The 22,714-nt window shown below is 36.0% G+C and overlaps 1 protein-coding gene across 2 annotated transcripts in view; it reads left to right on the top strand.

Annotated features, from left to right (window-relative positions):
• Positions 1–22,714, top strand: part of GNAI1 (G protein subunit alpha i1) — a 90,457-nt gene that overhangs the window by 50,548 nt on the left and 17,195 nt on the right. For both annotated transcript variants that reach the window (XM_007467041.1, XM_007467040.1), the window contains 4 exons: positions 4,817–4,859; positions 4,954–5,095; positions 14,635–14,792; positions 18,258–18,386. In XM_007467041.1, coding sequence (XP_007467103.1) covers positions 4,817–4,859; positions 4,954–5,095; positions 14,635–14,792; positions 18,258–18,386 — 472 coding nt within the window. The remainder of the gene's footprint in view (positions 1–4,816; positions 4,860–4,953; positions 5,096–14,634; positions 14,793–18,257; positions 18,387–22,714) is intronic.

The following is a 22,714-nucleotide window of genomic DNA, read 5'->3' as shown; positions in this document are numbered from 1 at the left end:
ACAGATGAATAATAAAGACTTCTAGACTGTTACCCATGTTGGGGAATAATAATTAAAAACAAAGTCTTCTCCCAACCCAGAAATCATCTTCACAAAGGTAGTGGAGAAAGAAAACATTTTTTTATTGAATGGATTGCATCACAAGCAGTCCATTAACAGACTGCAAGACAGAAAGGTATGTCACCCACTTAACATAGCCAAGCTGATTCAACCAAGCTGATTCATGTTTTCAAGATAAATGACAACTAGTCCCTAAATGAGAGGCTTTACAACACCTTATGTCACACACAGTTCATCCTAACTTTGCCTGGTAATGGAGGTAAGCATCTTTTAGCTAATTGACCTTATCCAGAAGAGAAACAAACTTATCTTATGACAAGAGGTAGTTTTGCAACTTGGAGCAAGACCCCCCACCCAAGTTAGACTCCTACCTACCTGCAGTAACAGGAAGATAGGGGTGCTATCTCCTGTGATGTTTACCTTTCAAAGAGATGGTTCTCAGGTCCTTGAGAAAGACATTCTTGATCATGAAGCTGACAAAAAAGGCCTGTTTAGTTTTGAAAAGGGTATACAGTTGTCCCTTGGTATCTGCAGGGGATTGGTTCCAGGACCTGCCACAGATTCAGCTAACCTCAGACTGCGTAGTGCTGTATGAATTTATTGGAAAAAAAAAAAATCCACGTATATGTGGACCCGTGCAGTTCAAACCGAGGTTGGTGAGGGTCAACTGTATATACATTTCAAAGAGAGGAGAAAGCACTTAACATTTAAAATTTTTCTAAAGTAAGTGTCCTAAGAAAAAGGGAGGGAAATTTTACTTTACTTTCAAGGGGGATAATTAAGCCTCTTATCTTTAATTAGTATTTGCCCTTGCATCCTCTTTATTTGCTTCTATCTTAAAAATAAGGACCTTGATCTTACTAATCTTACAGTAGCATTATGATAAACAGAAGCGACTTTAAATGCACTTGTAAATTTGGTTTTATTCCAGTTTAAACTGAACTGTAATTTAGTCTTATTGAACGTAAAAATGGTTCAATTGTACGTAAAAGTTGGGCGTTTTTAAAAGTGGAGTAGTGGCGTCAGGAATTCAGCATAAGGTGACTTTGACAAAATCACCGTTTTAATGCCAAACAGCCTTGATGTTAGGCAGCTGAAACCAGGAAATAAATGATATAAATGTGAACCCAAGCAAAGTTGGATAAAGAATATTCTTGCGGGGGGTGGAGTATGTGTTTTCTGGGGTCAGAGGTGTTTTCTTTTTTCTTTTAAACCTTGCCACAGTTAAAATTCCAAATTTCTCTAGACTGCCCCTCAACAGAAATCAGGGGTGAGCACGATTTGATTATCATTTTTATAATGGTAACTTATATAATTCTGTTCAAGGACTCATAATCTAGCAATGGGGTTACTTTACTCAGACGGTGATTTGTTTTTAGTCTTTCCCCTCCCTCGTCCTTCTACTTGTCCTCACTTGATATGTTTTGCTTTTCCGAGCCCTGTTAATAAGCGGCCCTGCGTGTGTAGCCCGGAGCCGCAGGTGGGTCCCTGTCCGTGTTACTGTGGTGATGCTCCTTTGCCCTCCCATTATCTGTGTGGTGCATTATCAGGTGCCCAGCTCCACCTCACACACCTGCTGGGCTCATTATTTACTCTCAGATACGCAGTTTTCCATCCACCACTTCCTCCTTAAAGAGAGGTCTGGGGGATCCCCCTCAGTGGCTTTATGGTTCCTGGCCCACTGTGGCGACACTGCACACATTCTTGCCCTGGGGAGCTACATCCTCCCTTCCCACTACCCTAAAGTCTCGTTCATTTCACAGCGACCAGCTTGTCAACAGTTACTTTACAGGCCACCTAGTCACCTTGACCGTCTCAGCTTTGTGACCGCGACGATCCCACGCTTTGATCTTTCCTGACTGATACGTGTTACATATTCCTTGTTTCTTCTTGAAAGAAGGGTACTCTCACTCTTTTAATCTTGCCTATGGATTGAACTGAAAAGCAATAGCTGCCTAGCCGAGTACTGCTAGGAAAATTTACCCTTTTCTCCTTTCTCCTGCCTCCACTACCCCTGAGGGGTTTTTTGTTTGTTTGTTTGTTTTGTTTTTTTACAATATTGCTTCCTGTCAGTCTCTCAAACAGGACTGTGCTGAGATTTCTGGAGGACAACCTTTAACTCTTTCCTGTACACTATGTGGAAAGAATACCAGTGTTTAGAATGCTGGAACCATAACCGTGCAGCATTTCTAATTTTCCTATTAGGAGTCTCTGCATGGAAGTAAGAATTGAAAATTCTTATTATATAAACTGCTAAATTATGAAAGTTTTTTCCCCAGTATTTCTGTCTTTAGGAAATCTGGTCCACAGAGAGTACCTTGTCTAACTAGCAAAGAAATTAGGTAGAAATCCAGCCAGTTAACACTGCCATCTCCACTCTTTAATATTAAACATATTTCAGGATTTTTTGGAACCTCAAGCCATTGACTACATGCTCACTGTGGAGTAAGCTCAGTGTCCCATGTCACCAACTATTCTATGAGACAGGAAGTGAGTTAGAATTTAAAGATAATGTCTAACATTAGGAAAACTTGCTTTTTTCTCATTAAGATTTAAAAATTCTCATCTGCATACATAGAGTTCAGCTGGTAACCATCTTATTCTTTACTATTTCTGATTTTCCCCTTGTATGGCTCTCAGACCTCACGAGCTTATATCATGTGAGCCTTTCTCTGAACCTCTGAGTTGTTTCACTAACAGAATGGGCCATGGGTGGCTGTTCATCGAAGCTCACTGTGCATGTGGAATCACCACCCCGTGAATGGATGTTGGGATCTAAAATGTCCTATCAGCAAAACATGGCTGCTGCTGAGTCAACTTGCCGTGCCCTAGAAGCACAGAGGGCCCCCTTGAAGATAGCCCTGCTGGAAACTGCCGAGGGTGTGTTACTTGGGTGGGCTTCTCTTGAATTAGAGAAATGTGTGAGCCATAATGGCTACAATTGTGCTTTTCATAGAGCCAAGTATATGGCTTGTTGATTAATATATAATGGGTTGTTTATCTTGGAGTTGTTTGTATTGGCAGATGCCCTGCCAAGATTCAAAGGCTGTCTGTAGATGAATAATGCCCTCATTGTTTATTCAACGCCTGCTTTTCTACTTAATATGCAGCTATCTTGGGAAAATTTCTTGAATATCAAATCACAAGTAAAATTTAAGCAGTTTTCCCCCCAGGTTTTCAAATAGGCCATTTAACTATGACTTATTCTCAGATGCCTCTGATGATTTGGATGTGTGTAGCTGGAGGGGGAAGGGGAGAAGGGAATGAGGCCCAGAAGTTTGCCATCTAACTGATCCGTCACAGATAGCTTGAATACATTCAGGTACATTTCTGGTTGATTGTGTGTCTAGCACAAGTTAGCTGCTGAGCATTCAAGTAGAAAATGTTCAAAGGGAGAGGCAACAGGGATCACAGCAGGAGTGGGTCAGGAAAGACTGAGGAAGGGTGTAGGTTTGGTGGTTGATACAGCATCACCAATGGAGCTCTAGGAAGCAGAGCAAATTACACTTTGGCAGGAGGAACAGTATGTTTGAAGATTGGTGGCGTCATCAGCAGTAGGTGTTGTCAGTACTGTGAGTTCAGTGACACTGGAGCATAGAGCATGTAGCAGTGGCTCTGGGAAAATGGGAATATGAGGCCTAGATAATGAAAATCCTGAGCCCTGTCTCTCAGAGAGTAATAACAGCTCCATGATCTGTAGCCCTGGTCAAAGACAGTATGAAGCCAAACAGTAGACTTGTCATACCTTCCTTGTTTTGTGTCCTGTGCTCAGATGTTCACAGTATCTAGAGGGCTCTAATTTTATAAAGGGCCATTTTGTTAGTGATATTTCCGTGTTATGATGGCATAATTCTAGAGACTCAAATTGTGAGGAGGTCATGAATATGTAGAGAGCGAAGGAGAGTTTTGAGAATGGGTTTATGAGAGGGAATAAAGAAAAACATAGGGGGAGACATTTCTGCCATACCACTGCATCCCCAGTGTTAGCGAAGCATGCCGGCTGTGTGTCACTTGTTCAGTAATGGTGGTTGACTATATAATGTGTGAGATAGCTATTTTATTATAGCGTAATATTTAAAAATAATTTTCGTGGTTTCTTGGCACCACTGGGCTGTCCACTTCACATGAGGCAAAGGTTGAAATTATGATAATTGGCCAGACAGTTAAACATCTTCCAGTGGGGAGCAAAATCTTGAGTAAAATTTATTTGTACTGCTTCAGTGTAAGCTATAGAAGAAAGAATTTTTTTAATACTTCAGGGAATACATAAAAACATCGATGAAAGCATTTTTTTTTTAGCTGAGTTTAAGAATTATGATGTAATAAACAGATGGGACTTATTTTTAAGAAATTTTCTGTATGTTTGGAAACCAATAAAGATCATTTTGATATAAAAAAATTCAATCACAGATGTAAAAAACAAACTTGGGGGAAGTGGGGGGTAGATTGGGATTGATATATACACACTACTATGTATAAAATAAATAAGGGCCTACTGTATAGCACAGGGAACTCTACTCAATACTCTGTAATGACCTATATGGGAAAAGAATCTAAAAAAGAGTGGACGTATGTATATGTACAACTGATTCACTTTGCTGTACAGCAGAAACTAACACAACAGTGTAAGTCAACTATACTCCAATAAAAATTTTTAAAAAATTAACTGTAAGAGACAGAGAGAGAGTGTGTGTTGGGAGTTGGATATACATAAGTGATAAAATTAGAAATCCCTTATTTATTTCCCTTTTTTTAGGTGCTGGTGAATCTGGGAAAAGTACAATTGTGAAGCAAATGAAGTAAGTAGATTTAAAACATTAAATTTTTTTATGTTTAAGTGTACTGTTCCATCAAAGGAAGTAAGTGTTACCTTTTCTCTTTTTGTCTTGTTAGAATTATCCACGAAGCTGGTTATTCAGAAGAGGAATGTAAACAGTACAAAGCAGTGGTCTACAGTAACACCATCCAGTCAATTATCGCTATCATTAGGGCCATGGGGAGGTTGAAGATAGACTTCGGTGACTCGGCCCGGGCTGTAAGTTACTAAAGTCCTTGGAGCAGACCTGATGAGTAAAAAAACAACTTGCGTGATTAACACCATATTGTATAACATAGATTTATCAGCTGTCTCAGGACCAGAAGGATGGTAGTGAGTGAAGTAGGTCAGAAGCTTTAGAAGTGAGTGAACTAAGAATACACAGGTTTGCATAATCTTCCCTTTAGAGCTAGAATACTTTCCTTATCCATAAGATGATTGGGACCACTCAATATCCATTGCAGTGTTTTCTATATAACATGGCATATTGGGCACCTCTGTATCTCCATAGCAGTTTTTAGTAGTTACTACTGAGTTTAGTATACTGCCTACACTGGCATTCTTCAGAATTTGTTTTTATGATTTGGAGTGCTGAAATGATCTCATTATTTGCGTTCATGCGCAGACTAAAAAGCAGTCTAGTCTCAGATAACGAAAACAGTATACAAGTTTGCTAATCTTTGGAATCAGAAAATACTGGCTATTAGAAAACATCTTTCAGAATTTCACAGCTAGGACCTTAGGAGACAAGCTAGTTTCACCTCTTTATTTTATCAGTAAAGAAACTGGAACCCAGGACATTACATGAAGGAAAGATTGCCACACGGTGGTAACCAGTGCAGTGTGCCTGTGCTTCCTTGTTTGGCCCAATGTGTAACTTATTTTCAGTTTGATTGGAAGTAGCCCCAGCCAGTCCATAGGGTATTTTCTTTTTCTCCTTTTCCCCCAGTCCCAGTTTGCTTGCTTAATCTGTTTATTTCAAGTTTTATTATTATTTTATTATGGCTTCTTCACTGATTCTTTTTTTAATAACTGATGTAAAACTTGACCTTCCCAGAAACCTTTAACTGAATCTCTAGATTAATTTTTAATATTTTTTACAAAGTAGATTTATTATTACTGCTACTACTGTTACCCCTTTTTATAGTTCCCTTTTATTTTTATGTGTTCAGTATGTGTGTGCTATCTCCCTGATAATACTGTGAAGATTTTTTGCATAGAGACCGTAACTTGTTGTCCTCTTAATCGCTGCTAGGTTTTTATTTTTACATAGAGGCTCAATTTGTGCTTAACAGGAAAAAAAATGAATGAAAGCAACATTAGAGAACATACATTGGAGAAATCTGTAAAGCAAATCTGGTTTTTTTTAAAAAGTTAATCTAATATTTCTTTATAAGTTGCTAGGCCGTATTAATTTACTAAGCTTTTCCTTTTAAACAAAGATTAAAAAGCTTAGTGTGATGAATTAAAATTTTCAAATAGATTTCAAGATCTTTTTTTTTTTTTTGCGATACGCGGGCCTCTCACTGTTGTGGCCTCTCCCGTTGCAGAGCACAGGCTCCGGACGCGCAGGCTCAGCGGCCATGGCTCACGGGCCCAGCCGCTCTGCGGCATGTGGGATCTTCCCAGACCCGGGCACGAACCCATGTCCCCTGCATCGGCAGAAGGACTCTGAACCACTGCGCCACCAGGGAAGCCCCAACATCATTTTTGATACTAATTCATAGCATTCTTCTAAATTATCTGAAATAAGATTTGATCCTATCCAGACAATTTTTGCCTTGTCAATACTATGCATTCAGGCAGTAACTTATTCATTTATCTGTTATTCATTCAGCAAATTTTTTTTGACCTCTTAGTCTTACACAAAAGAGAGCTACCCTATGATAAAGAATTGAATAAATTGTACTCTGATTCCAATTCATGTGTACAGTATTCTGTGTTCAGATCTTACATGTGATTATTAGAGAGGTTTGTGTAGCCTCCATTGTATGAGGTAATGATGGGTTGATGCAAGCTGCTTTTTATGAGGTCTTTTTATTTTCATTTTTTTCTCTCAAGGAATATTGTCATTTTCTGTCCTTTTTGGGGCAGATTTGGGCTGTTTCAGGACTGACTGGAAATAACTGCTCTCTCACCACAAGCTTTATTTTAAAACTGGTTTTCTGATGCTTTGGAATCTACACGGGGGCCTGAGCTGGTCATTTTTGTTTCACTGGTTCTAGTTTCACCCACTCTTTTTAGGCTCTCTCTAGCTGTCCCCGGGTCCCTTGTTTTCTTCCTACCTTCCGACTGTTACTTGTTACCTTTAGCCATTGTTAACTCTTTCACATAAACATCTTCAGTCTCTCTCATTTGTTCTGATTGGTCTACTCTGTGTCTTTGTTGCCTTGCCTCTATGCAAATCTTGTTTTTCTGTTTATTTTTTAATAAATTTATTTATTTATTTATTTATTGGTGGCTGTGTTGGGTCTTTGTTGCTGCTTGCGGGCTTTCTCTAGTTGCGGCAAGTGGGGGCTACTCTGTTGTGGTGAGCAGGCTTCTCATTTTGGTGGCTTCTCTTGTGGAGCATGGGCTCTAGGTGTGCAGGCTTCAGTAGTTGTGGTGCATGGGCTCAGTAGTTGTGGCGCGCGAGCTCTAGAGCACAGCAGGCTCAGTAGTTGTGGCGCACGGGCTTAGTTGCTCCTCGGCATGTGGGATCTTCCCAGACCAGGGATTGAACCTGTGTCCTCTGCATCGGCAGGCGGGTTCTTAACCACTGTGCCACCAGGGAAGTCTGCAAATTTTAAAATACTATGAGGCTATTGAAATTGTGCTAAGGAATACAAAGATGAATTAAACATGGCTTAGACAGGAGGAGGGGACTTGGTATTGTCTTAAGAGTTTTCTAGACAAAAACAAGGAAAAAGCATTCTAGAAAGAAGAAACAGTACAGAGAAAGGCTGAATATATTTCTTTTTCTACAGTATCAATTCCTGGAAGTATTAGCCTTTTAAGTTGAAGGATAATCAGATATTTAAGTTTGATAGGTACCATAGTTTTTTCTGTTTTCAGAAAAAACACGAAGTGAATAATCTTTTCTAGCAACCGTGCATCAGTGTCAACTTTCCCAGAGTGTCATTAACTTAGATGCATTAACATTTTAATTTTTAAATATCTTAGTGAAAAAATATCTTTCTTTTTTAGTTTTTATTTTCCTGATTTGTAGTGAGGTTGAGAATCTTGTCTTTTTGTATCTCTTCTGTGGACTCCTCTTAGTATTCTTTACTCAGTTCTGCTAAATTCCTTGTGCTTTTCACACTGAATCTCTTTGAATATTAGGGATATTACTTCTTTATGTTTTACAGATGTTTTTATTCAGCATATTTCTTTTACTTTTTTGAAACAGTATTTTTCTTGTTACAGAACTTTTAATTTTCTTCAGTCAGTTGTGACTTCTGTGTTTTGTGCCTTGTCAGACATTCTTCAGCTTACATTTATTTTTTTAAAATTATCTTCCTTTTTCTAGGTGGAATCTAAGTATATTTTATAATCTGATCATCTCTTGCCTACAACCATGTATTAAATACTCCATTCCTGAGTGACTTGAAAATGCTACCCTTAGCATTAAATTGAGTGTTTTTCTGAACTCCATTTTTTTTAATTGATATATTCTTTTCTTCCCTAGCTCAGTCACTTATTTTCATAATAAGATGGAAATAATAATAACATCCACCTTACAGCGTTCTGAGAAATAATGACAAGCCTTTACTACATGCCATGGTCATAATCGATGCTCAGTAAATGTTTGTTATTGCTGTTGTTATTTATAATGATTATACTACTATTATTATTTTTGTCAGAGTCACATTATTTTAGTTTCTCTTGCTTCATAGGATATTGGTATCTGGTAGGGTAAGTGCACCCATCCCATTGTTCTTTTCTAACCGAAATATAAAGGCTATAATGTATTTCTCTTCCAGATAAACTTGGGAATCAACTTAATTCCTCACATCCCTTTTGAAACAAACAAAAAAAGCCTTCAGTATCTTGATTGGAATTACATTTTAGTATGTAGGTTAACTGGGTGAGAATTGACTAAAAGATGTAAAATTTTAAGAGACAGTGACAATTTGCTGTGGTTTGCTTCATATTTGGCAGGTACCAGATATGCAAAACACATTACACATTAGTTATTTAAAATGAGAGGAAACAAAACTGTTTTCAAGGCTGGCATAGAGCAATCAAAATTTGTGCCTAATATCCTTTCAAAACTCTTATAATGCGTGTAGTCAATCTGTGGATGACAGTTTATTGATAAATTAGATTATTTTGTTTTTAATAATGTACAGTTAGGGAAGTGTTGAACAGGGGCCTGTCAACATGTCACTGCATCACTTAGAGTTGTGCTGCTCAGAGTGTGGTCCATGGACAGTGCCTACACGCAGGCATGTGCACAGGTGAGTACAGAAGTAAAGGAAGCGATTAGACCAACTTTTACAGCAATTGACAGAGTAATTTATATGTTAACTCTGATAGTTTACAAAAATGTATTTATGTTTTACGTCATTTAAATGTTATTTTTCCAATAGTATTAGTTTTGAAAGATTGGAAACAAAAGAAAATGAAACAAATAAAACACAAGACTGATCTTTCATCCCAGAAAGCTTGAGAAGCACTTCCTTGGAATAATAAGCTGGGCTGTAAGGAACAGAAAACCTTGCCTTGAATTGACTTAAGCTCCCTTTCACCCCCAAACCTCAGCGTGCTCCAGAATAATGGCCACTTTTCTCTTCCTCTAATTTTAAAATTAATTTCATTATTTAGTTAGATTATGTCTCTGCCAGATTTGCCAGATTGCTTTTGAGAAAGGCTGTGTCAATTTACTTTCCTAGCAGCAGTGCCTTTTCTTAGCACTCTGGGTAGCCAACATTTGGAGTCTGACATGTTTAAAATATTGGCTAATTTATTAGTAAGTCTTAATTTAACTTGCATTTTCAATTTTTTAATATAACTATGCAGTTTTCCATTTCTTTACTGACTGTTTTTATTTCTCTATGTTAGTGGCTTATTTTATCCTTTATTCATCTACGGATTGGAGTCTTGGTGTTTTATGTATTTGCTTGTTTGTATGTACTTGTATATTAACCCTTTGTCCACTAATGCAAATGTTCTCTCACATTTGGCTTATTACCTTTAATCTTAGGTTGTCATTTAAAAAATTTTCCCCTATTATTTCTTCCATTGTGTTATTTAAATTTAGAAAATCTTCTCTCAACCAAAGATTTACTGAATATTTGTGCTATTTTAAAAGTTTTTTAGGGAGTGAATTTCAACATCGTTTCTATGTTAGTTTTTTAATCCCTCTGAAACTCTGTTGTATGCATGGAATAAGGATCTGCATTATTTTTTTCCTCTTCATATGGCTATCTAATTATTCACAAGTGTTTTTTTAATAATTGTATTCTTTCCTACTGATTTATCTTGCCACTTTTGTCATGTAAGTTCACATTGGGGATTTTCTCCCCCTGTTGATCTGCATTAATACTAGATGGTCTACATATTGTAGACTTTTAATATCTGATCATTTCAGTCCTCTGTCCCCAGTATTCTTTTTCAAAATGTTTCTAGTTATTTCTACTTATCATTTTTCCAGATGAATGTTTGAATTATTTATAGTAGTAGTCTGGTTTATCGTTGAGAACTAAGATGAAGAAGTTATAATATTATGTTGTTTTTGATTCTGAGAAATACTGATTTATATATGTGACAAAGTGATACTAACCTTCATTTGAAATGTATTATATGCCTCCAGCACAGTATTTTTCTACTTTGCTCAGTTCATGTATTATTTATTACATGTTTGTCTATCTTTTCACAATAGGTTCTATTGTGCATACAAAGAACAGTTTCATGTTTCTTTTATTAGTTTGAAAATTAAAGCTATGCAGTTATAAGATTCATAAATATATACATAAAGGTTATATTTGTATAACATACTTATTATAATTTCTCTTCTTGACATAATGAAGCTCATGCTCACTGCAATTTAGTCAAAAATTTTGCTGTCTGCAATTTAGTTAAAATTAATTTCGATGATTTTACTTTTTTCCCCCACCCCTTCCCCCTTAAGCAGTGTTACGGGGGGAAAAAAGAAAACTTCCTCTTTCCTTGCCTCAGTCATTTTTACTTTGGTTACAGTTGTGTTTTTAGAGGAAAAAAGTGTTACATTTGTTTATTTCTTAAAACAATTCTTTAACATCTGGGATTAGCACCAGCCGCCATGGAGAGGTGACTTCACTAAAGTTCTCAAGATTTCCTTACCAGTACACTAACTTTGGTGAAAGCAGTATAACTGGCTTACATTTATAGGAGTGATTGTATGCTCTAGAAATGTGGTAGATTAAATATGTCAGTAATTCTCATTGTATATGGTGTTCAGTATTGTTGCCTAATGTTATTAATGAAATAATTATCCTAAACCATTGAAACAAAGGATTTCTATACCTGTATCAATCATGACATCAATACATTATCCCTGTGGTCAAAAATCCAGAGGTGCACTATTTTTTTTTGACATTCCTTTATCATATTACTTAGCCTCTGTTGTAGAAGGGCTTTCTGATGTTTTCTGTTGAAACACTCATCTAGCCTTTGCTTAACAATTTCAGTCTCTCACTCTCCCTCCTTTTTGTGTGTTTTTGGATAGCTTTGGTTGTGAATAAGTGTTCTTATTGAATTGAAATCTGATATCTTTTGCCCTCAGAATTCTTTTGCTGCTCTGGGCCTAAGCACAAAGTCAGTTCTTTCTTACCTTTGATGATTCCTGATATATCAGAAGAAAGCCATCATGGTCCCTCAAAGTCCTCTCTTCCCCATAATTCTCACAAAATAGGTGACGTCTTCAAATAAAATGTGTTGTCACTAACAGGTGCTCCCTGATCATCACTGTGTGAGAAGAGGCTATTATGTGTCTCTTGACAGGATAGCATTTCGTATCTCCTTTCTGAGTTCCCCAAACGTGCAGTTATATGAACTAGAATTTGCATTCTTTAAACCATCTTATTTTCATTTAGTTTTTAGTCATTTGAAAACATACTAACTCAGCTACATCCGAGGATTTTTTTTCCTTGCTACTTGCAAATAATTGCCTGGCAAATGAATTTCTTTTTAACACTACAAAAAGAATTCCTGTAAACTGCTTTACTTACCTATAGCCCTTTAGTAATCCCTACCCTTTTTCAACACTATGTCATACTGTTTTAGTACACTCAAGTTTGTCTTTCTTTCTTAAATGTTCTTAAGTAACATTTTAAATGAATCTTGAAAACACTTCAGTCCATGACAAGATAGGATTATTGTCATCATTCTGCAGTTGTCAAATTTATCTTGTCTTAGGCAGTGGCTGCTTAGTAATTGTTGACTAATATGTGGGATTGGGTGACTAATTACCTGTGGAACTTTAAATTGCACAATCTCTCTATGTCTCAGGTTCTTTTTAAACAGAACAAAAAATTAGGTAGAATAATTTCTAAAGGACCTTCCTGCTTAAATTTATTACTTAAAGCTCATCTGCAGACATCTGAATGTCCTGCTAATGACATGGAGATGAGTATTCCAGTTCATTTTTTAAGGAAAAGAGACTTCTTTACATTTTGTGAAGAGGAGACATTTTTGAATGCCGCAGTTTATAAATAGAGCTTCCACAGTTTCCCAGGTCTTTTCTTCAGGCTTCTTTCCTGGAAAGTTGGAAGAGAACGTGATCTTATGACCCACACCAGAGGGCATTAGTATTTTCTGTCAACAAATTTTATGGAAATTGAATAAATATATCATAATGAAAGCTCATTTTAAAGCTCACTTAAGTGAAAAGCACTTTTCTAAAATGGTTGGAGAAAAGTATGTTTGATGTCACTTAAAAATAAAAATAACCAAATTTAGAAATTTCTCATATAAGTCATTATTTGGAAAATTGAATAACTGTTTACTGGAGTTAGGTAAATGGTGCTAAAAACGACTTGAAATTGTGTTTTGTTGGGGTTTATTAAGGACATGGTACAAGTGTTACTTGCTTGCATGCATTTCTCTTGTGATTTACTAAAAAGGGAAACATATGCTTGAATAATAACGTTCCCATGCTGAGTGACTTAATTATTTCTCACGATGGGTTCCATCTGAAAAGAAAATGTTTCACAAACTGGCAGTAGAATGAATTTATATTGTCAGCTAGTACCCTCCGCTAGCCTGTGTCACCAAATGCTTCCCTTCTGTATGCCTTATAATGTGTGCCATCACTTTATAAAGAGCTACTATACCACATTGGAAAAAATGCCCCTAGAGAAAAATTATGGACTGTCTATCCAGTTAACATAAAGCTGCATATCTCAGGCCAGAAAGAATCTTTGCGAAGATGGTAACTTCACATATCCCTTATTTTTGTATTAACTGTGTTATTACCTGAAGACTAGAGTTGTGTTATAGAGCACTGTAGCTACTACCTATATGTGGCTACTGAGTATTTGAAATGTGTCGAATTGAGATGCATTGTCTGTATAAAAGAAACACCACATTTCAAAGACTAAATATCTATAATAATATGAAAAGCTCAATAAGTTTATATCGATTACATGTTGAAATGATTTTTTTTTTTTTTTTTTTTTTTTTTTTCCCCTTGCGTTATGCGGGCCTCTCACTGTTGTGGCCTCTCCCATTTGCGGAGCACAGGCTCCGGACGCGTAGGCTCAGTGGCCATGGCTCACGGGCCCAGCCGCTCCACGGCATGTGGGATCTTCCCGAAACGGGGCACGAACCCGCGTCTCCTGCATCGGCAGGCGGACTCTCAAGCACTGCGCCACCAGGGAAGCCCCTGAAATGATATTTTATATACAGATTAAATAAAATATATTGTTACAGTTAATTTTACTTTTTTTTTTTTTTTTTACACTTTTTAAAATGTGCTATTAGAAAATTTAGAATTGCATCAGTGGCTCATATCTCTTTTGGACAACACTGACCTAGTGGGCTTGATTAACTATGGATCAGAATAACTGTAAATATTGTAGCCTCAAAACTTAAGCAAAATTTAATTAAATTTATGTGTAGTATTCCTTCATTTAAAAACTTTGCATGCTCTCTTCTATATGTGTCATGAGTATTTCTACTCCAAAGCTGTGTTTGTTTCCTTGCCTGGATCAGCAGACAGCTATCCCCATCTCCTGGCCCATTGATTTTAAGGTATACATACTTTAAGGTCTTCTGAAAAATCTCACACCATTCTGTGGAACTATTCTTGCTTTATCCCACTTGATTTCTCCCTTCTCTGAACTTATTTTGCATCTGTGAAGTATATCACAAAGCTAACATTTAATTAGATGCTAAAAATAACCTCTAATGGTGTTAATGTGTTTTTTAGATTAGAAACATTTTGGTAAGGGAGAGGCAAAGCATACATTCTTCTGTTTTCTCAGAAGGGTACAACAGACTGTCAGTGGGTAGTTGGTTAATATATTCTCTCATGAGCTGCAAGTGTCGTCATTCTTTCAGCTCCTTAGTGCCTTGATAGCTGTTACTAATATCACAAAACATGGACTCATGATTTAAGATTATGCTTTTTTGATTAAGCCAATTTTTTAAGTGGTGCTTTTAGAGAAATCCAAGTTATGACACCAATAAAAGGCATAAAGGAAATTCACTATTGCACTTTTTGTAATCTGGAATATACTTTATCTGTAGTGTCTGCCTTTTTACTTTTTAAATAAAAATGGACTTTGAATGTTCAGGATGATGCCCGCCAACTCTTTGTGCTTGCTGGAGCTGCTGAGGAAGGTTTTATGACTGCAGAACTTGCTGGAGTTATAAAGAGATTGTGGAAAGACAGTGGTGTACAAGCCTGCTTCAACAGGTCCCGAGAGTACCAGCTTAATGATTCTGCAGCATAGTAAGTAATCATAACTTCAGAACTACACTATCATGAATAATTACTTGCAGGTGAGGTATACCTCCAGGTCACTTTTAATGCAGAGTTGGCTGACACATTCTTAGACAACTCAGGATATTTAGGATGACAGTATTTCAAAACTTCTGTTTTTTGTGTGTGTGTTTGTAGGTAGCAAGGCTCCTATTTCCCTTCTGTTCAAAAGTTGTCTCAAGGGACTCATGTAACTAATTGAAACATGCAGAATGGAACTGTTTCCAGTATATTTCCAAGAAAGTAATTGGAACTTGCCAAAATTCACTCTGAATTTGGGTGTATCTCTAGTTTATCTGTGGCTAGCCAAAGGGGAGGGTAACTGATTTGTGTGCTTTTTGTTTACTAAGTGCCTGAGAAGTTACTTGTCCATTGACAGACACAGTACTCAGTGACACAGAGTACTCAGTGTTAGGTAAATGATTTAGTTGAAAGTTGTCAACTGTATGTGCCCTGTTGCATTGGACATTGTTTACAGATATCTAAGTCTAGTTTTTTAGAAGAAAAATCTGCTCTGATTTTCCAGGTGGTGGCCCCAGAAAAGTCTATAAAGGAAGTTTTGATAAAACCTATTCAGGGAGCTTTCTGTTTGATGATCTGCATAGAATTAAAAAAAAAAAAAAAAAATCAAGGATTTGTTTCCGTTACTTGGTACACATACTCAGAAATGTCAAAGATGATATGACTAGAAACATGTACCTTGCACTCATTTTACTTTCCAGAATTACTCAGTTTTCTTGACAGAGCTATTGGCTCTTGGGAACACAAATGAGGATTAAATAGAAGATGACAGGTATTAGAAGGTCCAGGTAAATACACCTACTTTGCCACAGTGGAAAACCAACGGGAATGGCTCCTGAGGACCTTATTATCATGTCCTGTATTGCACATCAGAGTACTCAGTGTTAGGTAAATGATTTAGTGTGAATGAATAAGTAATACAAATTACTGTGTAACCCATCACAGTTTTTATAATGCTATATTTCTCAATATGTATTTTTAGTGTTTTACAAGTGTATAAACATATAAATTATTACATACATAGTTTATATATGTATATGTAACATCTTCTTATTGCTGTGTAGCCCATCTCTCCAACTGGTGTCCTCACTTCTACAAGGAAATACTCTTCAACTCAGTGTGTAGGCCTTTGACTCCCTGTTAGGTATTCATGATGTGATGTATTTTTTTCCATACTACTCACAGATTTACATTTATTTTGAGGTGATTTGACTTATATTGAGACTGTTTGATTCTTTTTTATCTCTGCCACTGCACTGTAAATTCAGTAAGGTCTGTTTCTTCCCAGTGTTATATCTCCATTGCCTGATACATGGTCATCATGCAATATGCCCTTAAATTAGTAAACCAAACTTTACAGAAGCTAGAAGAGAAAATTAGAAAAAAAATTCTTAGGGCAAGGACACAGCTCTTAGTGCACCATACTTGCTTTGGCACCACCAGAACCTGCAGAAAGATCTAAGTGGAAGTCACTCACGGTGAGGAGGTTTCTCTGAGCTGAGCCCAACAAGGGGAACTATTTGAATAATTAAGGGGTGCTTCTTAGGGACTGTAGATTGAAGTTCCTTTCCCCCTATCTCTCTGGACCCCCCTCAGTATATTTACCAAGACCCTTTGTCCTGTGCACAGTGCTTGGCCACGCTCTGAAAGAAACGTGTCACTTTGGCTCCCCGTTATTTCATTACTAGTCGTTCTAATCTTAAGATGACAATAATGGAGCCATTTTTCAAGAATGAAGGAAATCATAAAAAAAATTTTTCCCCGTGGTAGTTACAAGCTATCTTGATTTCTGAATTCTTGACCGGAGATAGGGGATGCTGCTAAGCTGCCTATTAAGACCATCTAACCACCAGTTTACATTTTAAATTTGTGATCTTTTAAAAACAATTGGAGCTTTTCACGATGCCTGTTTTTCTTTTTTGTCTTGTTGAAATATAAATGTGCATTATTTTTAGAGGCTAATAGAACTATAGCAGTTTTAAGCAAAGAAATGTATATAGGAGTAATCAGAGTAAATTTTAAATAAGAATAGCTCACTACTTCAAAGGGACAATTAGTAAAATCTAGCCATGGCCTGTTTGTTTGTTTTTTAAGTCAGGTTTTGTTACAATAAGGTGAATGTTATATATATGGAACTAAAAACACAGATGAAGTACTAGGGGATTATCACCAATGCAGTAATACATTGATTATTTTAAATTCAGTAAATATAATACAGATAACTCAAGCTATCATCTCCATGTATTCTGGTATCAGCATCACATACATAAACTTAACTGTCTAAAACATTTTGATTACTAATTCACAGGATAGCTTTCCAACCCCATCTCCAGAAATACAATATTTATTGAGCTCCTTTTGTTTGTAAGACCCCATTCTAAATGGCTAAGGAACAGTTTCAGAGGATAACATCAATTAAAGTTGCAAAAGTTGGTGCCTCTCTATAATAAACCTAGAGTATCGTCTAAATTATCTTGGATTCTTCCACTCTAGTATTAGAAAATACTTCAGTGATGCTCCCCACATTCAACTGACCTTAGGATTAATTCCATGCGTAGCGTACTAGTGGACTTACTTTCTGAGATATAAGACGTGACTGTTCCTACCTCCATACTGTTTTACTGCTTTTCCTGATGTGAATGACATTCCCTTTTATTCGTTGCACCTGTCAGATTTCTATTTATGCCCTTCACTATCCATGAAGCCCTCTTGAACCACTGAGGTTCACCTTAATCTCTCCATACCTGGACTGTAACATTATTGATTCTACTACATAAGTGGACACAAAATGAAAGAATTGCATGGTATGACAGCACTATATTTTTATAGCACAACATATTTTGCATCATTGGCAGAAAGTGTTGAATGAGTGACTGAAATCAATGAGAAGTAAAATATGAATATTGATTCATAGAGGCAGTAAAATGTAGAGTATAGGAGCATGTGTCATGTTTTCCTGTATGTTACTTAAGGTTGGTTGAAAAGGAACAATATTGAATTCAACCTTTGGCCAGAGGTTTCCTCACTACTTAGGAAGGCTTTCTAATTTCTCAACAAACGAATAATGTCTGGAACATAAACACAGTGCTACATCAAAGAAGTGTAATAAAGAGTTTTAAGGGACAAATTCATGGTGTGCCGTGAGTTTGGATGTTTATAAAGTTATTACTTTGTTTTCTTTTCCAACAAGGAGAATTACTGAAATATTTAAGGAACTTTGTGACTGGAGAAGTATAAAAATTTTCATTTCTGTGAGAGTTGTGTAAGATATAGACTTAAAATTACATCATTCCACAGAAATATAAAAACTTCAGTAATCTGGAGTATTGCATGCATCAGAAGGTTTTACTCTTTGGTTTAGATGATCTTTATTGACAGTGTTAACTATTAGCATATTGTTGTTTATTTTTTCAGCTATTTGAATGACTTGGACAGAATTGCACAACCAAATTATATCCCAACTCAACAAGATGTTCTCAGAACCCGAGTGAAAACTACAGGAATTGTTGAAACCCATTTTACTTTCAAAGATCTTCATTTTAAGTGAGTATCTTCAAAACATTATGATTTATGAATTTAGATACAGAACACATTGTTTAAGGAAAAAAAGGTATACTAATAAATGTTTTAAAATGTTTAGAGTTTGAAATTACAAAAAATGTTTCACACCTGATTGGACAAAAGAATTTGGGGCTGAAAGAGGTCAAGAAACATTCAGGAGGAATATTTATATTTTTATTTAAGAAAAAATAGCCATGCAAATTCCTTTTGCCTGTATTTTTCACAGTGACTTAAATAAAAATAGTTTTGGGCTTTTATTTTTAAAAGAAAGTACTGCTCTAATATTTTATATTTTGGGAAAGTGTTGCCATCCAGTTTTAGGTTTTACTGATAGAATATATGCTTATTTATGGGCATATTTTTAAAAGTTACCTTTTTAAAAATTTTCACGAAGATTTTTATTTATGCAAACTCATGTTTGTACTATTTCACAATGAAAAATGTTTTTAATTTACAGTGTACTATAACTTAACTGAAGTCTGAACAGAGAAGCACTAAGTGGTAGCCTTCAGAATGAAAGGGAATCTGGAGTTCATTTTGTCTAGTCCGCTCATTGTGTAATGAACTGGGCTCAGGGAAGTTCATTTAAGCATTGCATTCAGATTTACAGAACTATGTTTTTCTTTTTCCAATAAGTAACAGTTTTCAAAGTATGAGAGAAACTGCTGAATTTTGCTTCAGTTAACTCCAGTGCTCTGAAACAGTATGATAGTAAAGCAGAATTTCTGAAACCGTCTTAAAGAAAGGCTCCTAGTGAAAGATTAAAAAAAAATATTTATCAGCTCACCTCGTAAAGAAGCTCAATATTACTAGTTTGGGGAGCACAGCTAAATATATGCAACTATATCTTTGATTCTCTCCATAAATATTTTAAATATAATACATTTGTTACTATCATTTATCACTACATTATCCCACATTCAGTGATTAATGTAATTAAGTTTTCCAGAAAACTAAAATTTAATTTCAGTTTTCCCTGGCAGCTTCCTTCCAAAAGCACAAACATTGCCCTGCTTTCTTAAACAGAGATATAGATCATAATTAGTTAATCTGACCATGTAACTTTTGGTACTGTAACATGGTACTGTTTTGCATTTGCTTTTTTTTTTTTTTTTTTTTTTTTTTTTTTTTTTTTGCTGTCAGTGGGCTTTTTTTTTTCCTTTCCCTGCTGGTAAGATCTCTTATTGAAATGTTATAGTTTGCTTACTATTTGGAGAATATTAAATAACCAGACTGAGGAATATTAAAATAGTATTATTTTAAATAATCTGATTTGTCTTATTTGATAACTGTTGCCAGATGTGTTTAAAAATTATAAAGTGATTTTAATTATAAGGAAATTCACTATTAGATTGGGTCTTTTTTTAATCCTGTACAACTTAAATTCTGATTTTTTTGGTTTCTATTTACCTTGCTTTAAGACCATATTCTATAACAAATTTAAATTGTTACGTTCAGATGATAACTTTATTCTAACCATGAAGTTTCAGGAGAAAATGCATGGGGTTAGGGTTAGCAAGTAAGGATTCTGGACATAGGCCCCTGGTTAGGTAAGGGTAAACTTGTTTAAGATTCTTAACAGACTGTTCCAATCTTGCTCATTGTTAGAGGTTTATACATAAAATGGTTACTGTCTATAAAAGGAAACATAGAGGTGTGAGCTCTGTAAATGATGGGAAACGGCAAAGGTAAATGTCACATCAGTTATTTGGTGCTTTGGGCCATCTAACTGTGCAAAATTCAGTTTCGTTCTTCGGTAGATGCGCCCTAAACATTTGCTTCCAGACCATACACTTCACTTCCAGCCTAGGTTTCTCAAAGTTGCCATTTCAACATCAGGAGTTGTCTGTCATCATGATCCTTCCAGGAAGTCCACTTACCTTGCTCTATTTAGTCTCCTTGGGCGAGGTAAAATTTCACAGGATGTTTTTAGTTACTGTTTTCACTTGCTGACTTACAGATAAACATAGATTTGTCAGTAACTTCAAATAAACTTTGTCTTATTTTGGTTTTGAATTCTGTTAAATTACTATCATTGCTAACATATGGTTCCAACTTTGCTTTTTATATATTAAGTGAGCCTCAGAAGAATGAGGGCAAAAATATACTTAGAATAATTCTACTGGAAACTCAAGTGTGCTTATCATTTTGTGTGTTTTGTGGTATAAATTCATTGTCTGATTTTTAACTGCTGATATAAAATTTCAGTTTCACTTTTTTGTGGTATGGGAATTAACAAATTCAAAATGAGGCAATAAGGCATTATAACTTAACAATATATATTATCACCTCTGTGACTAGGCATTTATGGAAAGTGTCTATGAGGATTATTTTGCTTTAAAGAATTAACAGTTTTATCTTGTTATATTTTTGCTGAATATAGAATTAAAGCATCCCTTCTATTAGAAAATCATCATAACATGTTTCTATTCCTTTTCTTTAGTAATGTAATGTGCAGTTGGTTTTGGGGTGGAATGTCATTTATGGGCTTGGTATTTATATATGGTCAACTAGCATTGTCTCAGTCTTGGTCACAGTGGAATTAGATGACAGTCTGACGGTAAGACAGCATAGCTCAGGATAGCCAATATATGCCCTTCCATCTTCACTCCCTCCCCTTGCTCCCTCTAAAAAGAGAAACCTAAGAAAACTCAATTTCACTCCCTACTTGATACTAGTCAAAAGTTTCATCTTTTCATATGAAGGAGAACATACTATAATCTTGCTTTGTTTTGGGTTAAAGAAATAGAAGTTCAGAATTTGAAGATAATTCTCCTGTATTTGTAAAATAATGAAAATGCTCTGTGCACATTCTGATCCTTTGTCATATTAGTTCTTAGTCATTTTTGCTCCTTGACTTATGAATTAGGCCAGTGATTCTCAAAGTGTGGTCCCCAGATCAGCACCATCAACTTACCCACCTGGTGATTGTAATGCACATTAAAGTTTGAGAAGCAGTGGCTTAGATTAAATGTTCTTTATGACCAGTATATGAATGACCCTCATTCATTTCTAAATTAAATAAATTGAAGATTTCTTCTGTATTCATATTACTTGATTATCAAGTTAAAGCGCTTTTATATTTAACATTCCCACAGCATAACTGGAAGGCCTAGATCTTCAACATGGTAAAACTAACCTATTATTGATCCATTAGAGTTTATTTTTGTGTATGGTGTTAGACAATGTTGTAATTTCATTCTTTTACATGTAGCTGTCCAGTTTTCCCAGCCTCACTTATTGAAGAGATTGTCTTTTCTCCATTATATATTCTTACCTCCCTTGTCATAGATTAATTGACCACAGGTGCGTGGGTTTGTCTCTGGGCTTTCTATCCTAGTCCATTGATCTATAGTTCTGTTTTTGTGCCAGTACCATACTGTTTTGATTACTGTAGCTTTGTAGTATAGTCTGAAGTCAGGGAGTCTGATTCCTCCAGCTCTGTTTTTCTTTCTCAAGATTGCTTTAGCAATTCGGGGTCTTTCACGTTTCCAGATAAATTTTAAAGTTTTTTGGGCTAGTTCTGTGAAAAATGCCATTGGTAAAAAATAGTCTATTATTGCTTGAAAGTGTTTTAAAATATTCTGTAGACACAGTTCATTCTTTCATTCAACAAATGTTTATGAAGTGCGTGTGTTTGTCCAGTGGAGGGGATATAACATGGCCAAAACAAAGTCTTTGCCTTTATGTTGTTCTAGGGATGGGGGAGGAGATTAGATGAAATAACTATTTAGTATTCAGGGGGCGATAATTGCTACAAAGAGAAATAAAGCAAGATGGGAGGGGGTATACTAGTTTCCTAAAGCTGCTGTAACAAATTACCACAAACTAGTGGCATATAACAATGGAAATTTATTCTTTGATAGTTGAAGCTAGAAGTTTAAAATCAGTTTGTCAGCAGGACTGTGCCCCTTCTGAAGGCTCGAAAAAAGAATCTTCCCTTGCCTCTTAGCTTCTGGTGGTTGTCAGCAGTTCTTGGTGTTCCCTGCCTTATGGTCATATCACTCCAGTCCTTGGCCTTCTTCCCTGTGTGGGTCTGGTTCCTCTTTGCTTATTAGTTCACTCCTCAGTTTCTCTCCTTCGTCTTGCATTTTACTTTAGCAGCAAGGAGAACCAAGGTTGTACCTTGCATTCTTTGCTTGAAAATTTTCTCAGCTAAATCTAAATATCCAGGTTCATCTCTTACAAGTCCTGCCTTACACCCAGCACTAGAATAGTTAAGCCAAGTTTTTGCCACTTTAAAACAAGGATTCCCTTTTCTGCAGTGTCCAATAATATACTTCTCATTTCCTTCTGAGACCTCAACAAAA

Source organism: Lipotes vexillifer, unplaced genomic scaffold (assembly GCF_000442215.2).
Source record: "Lipotes vexillifer unplaced genomic scaffold, Lipotes_vexillifer_v1.1 scaffold247, whole genome shotgun sequence".
Taxonomy (NCBI): Eukaryota; Metazoa; Chordata; class Mammalia; order Artiodactyla; family Lipotidae; genus Lipotes; species Lipotes vexillifer.
Note: the sequence above shows the minus strand (reverse complement) of the source record. Positions and strands in the feature narration are given on the sequence as shown.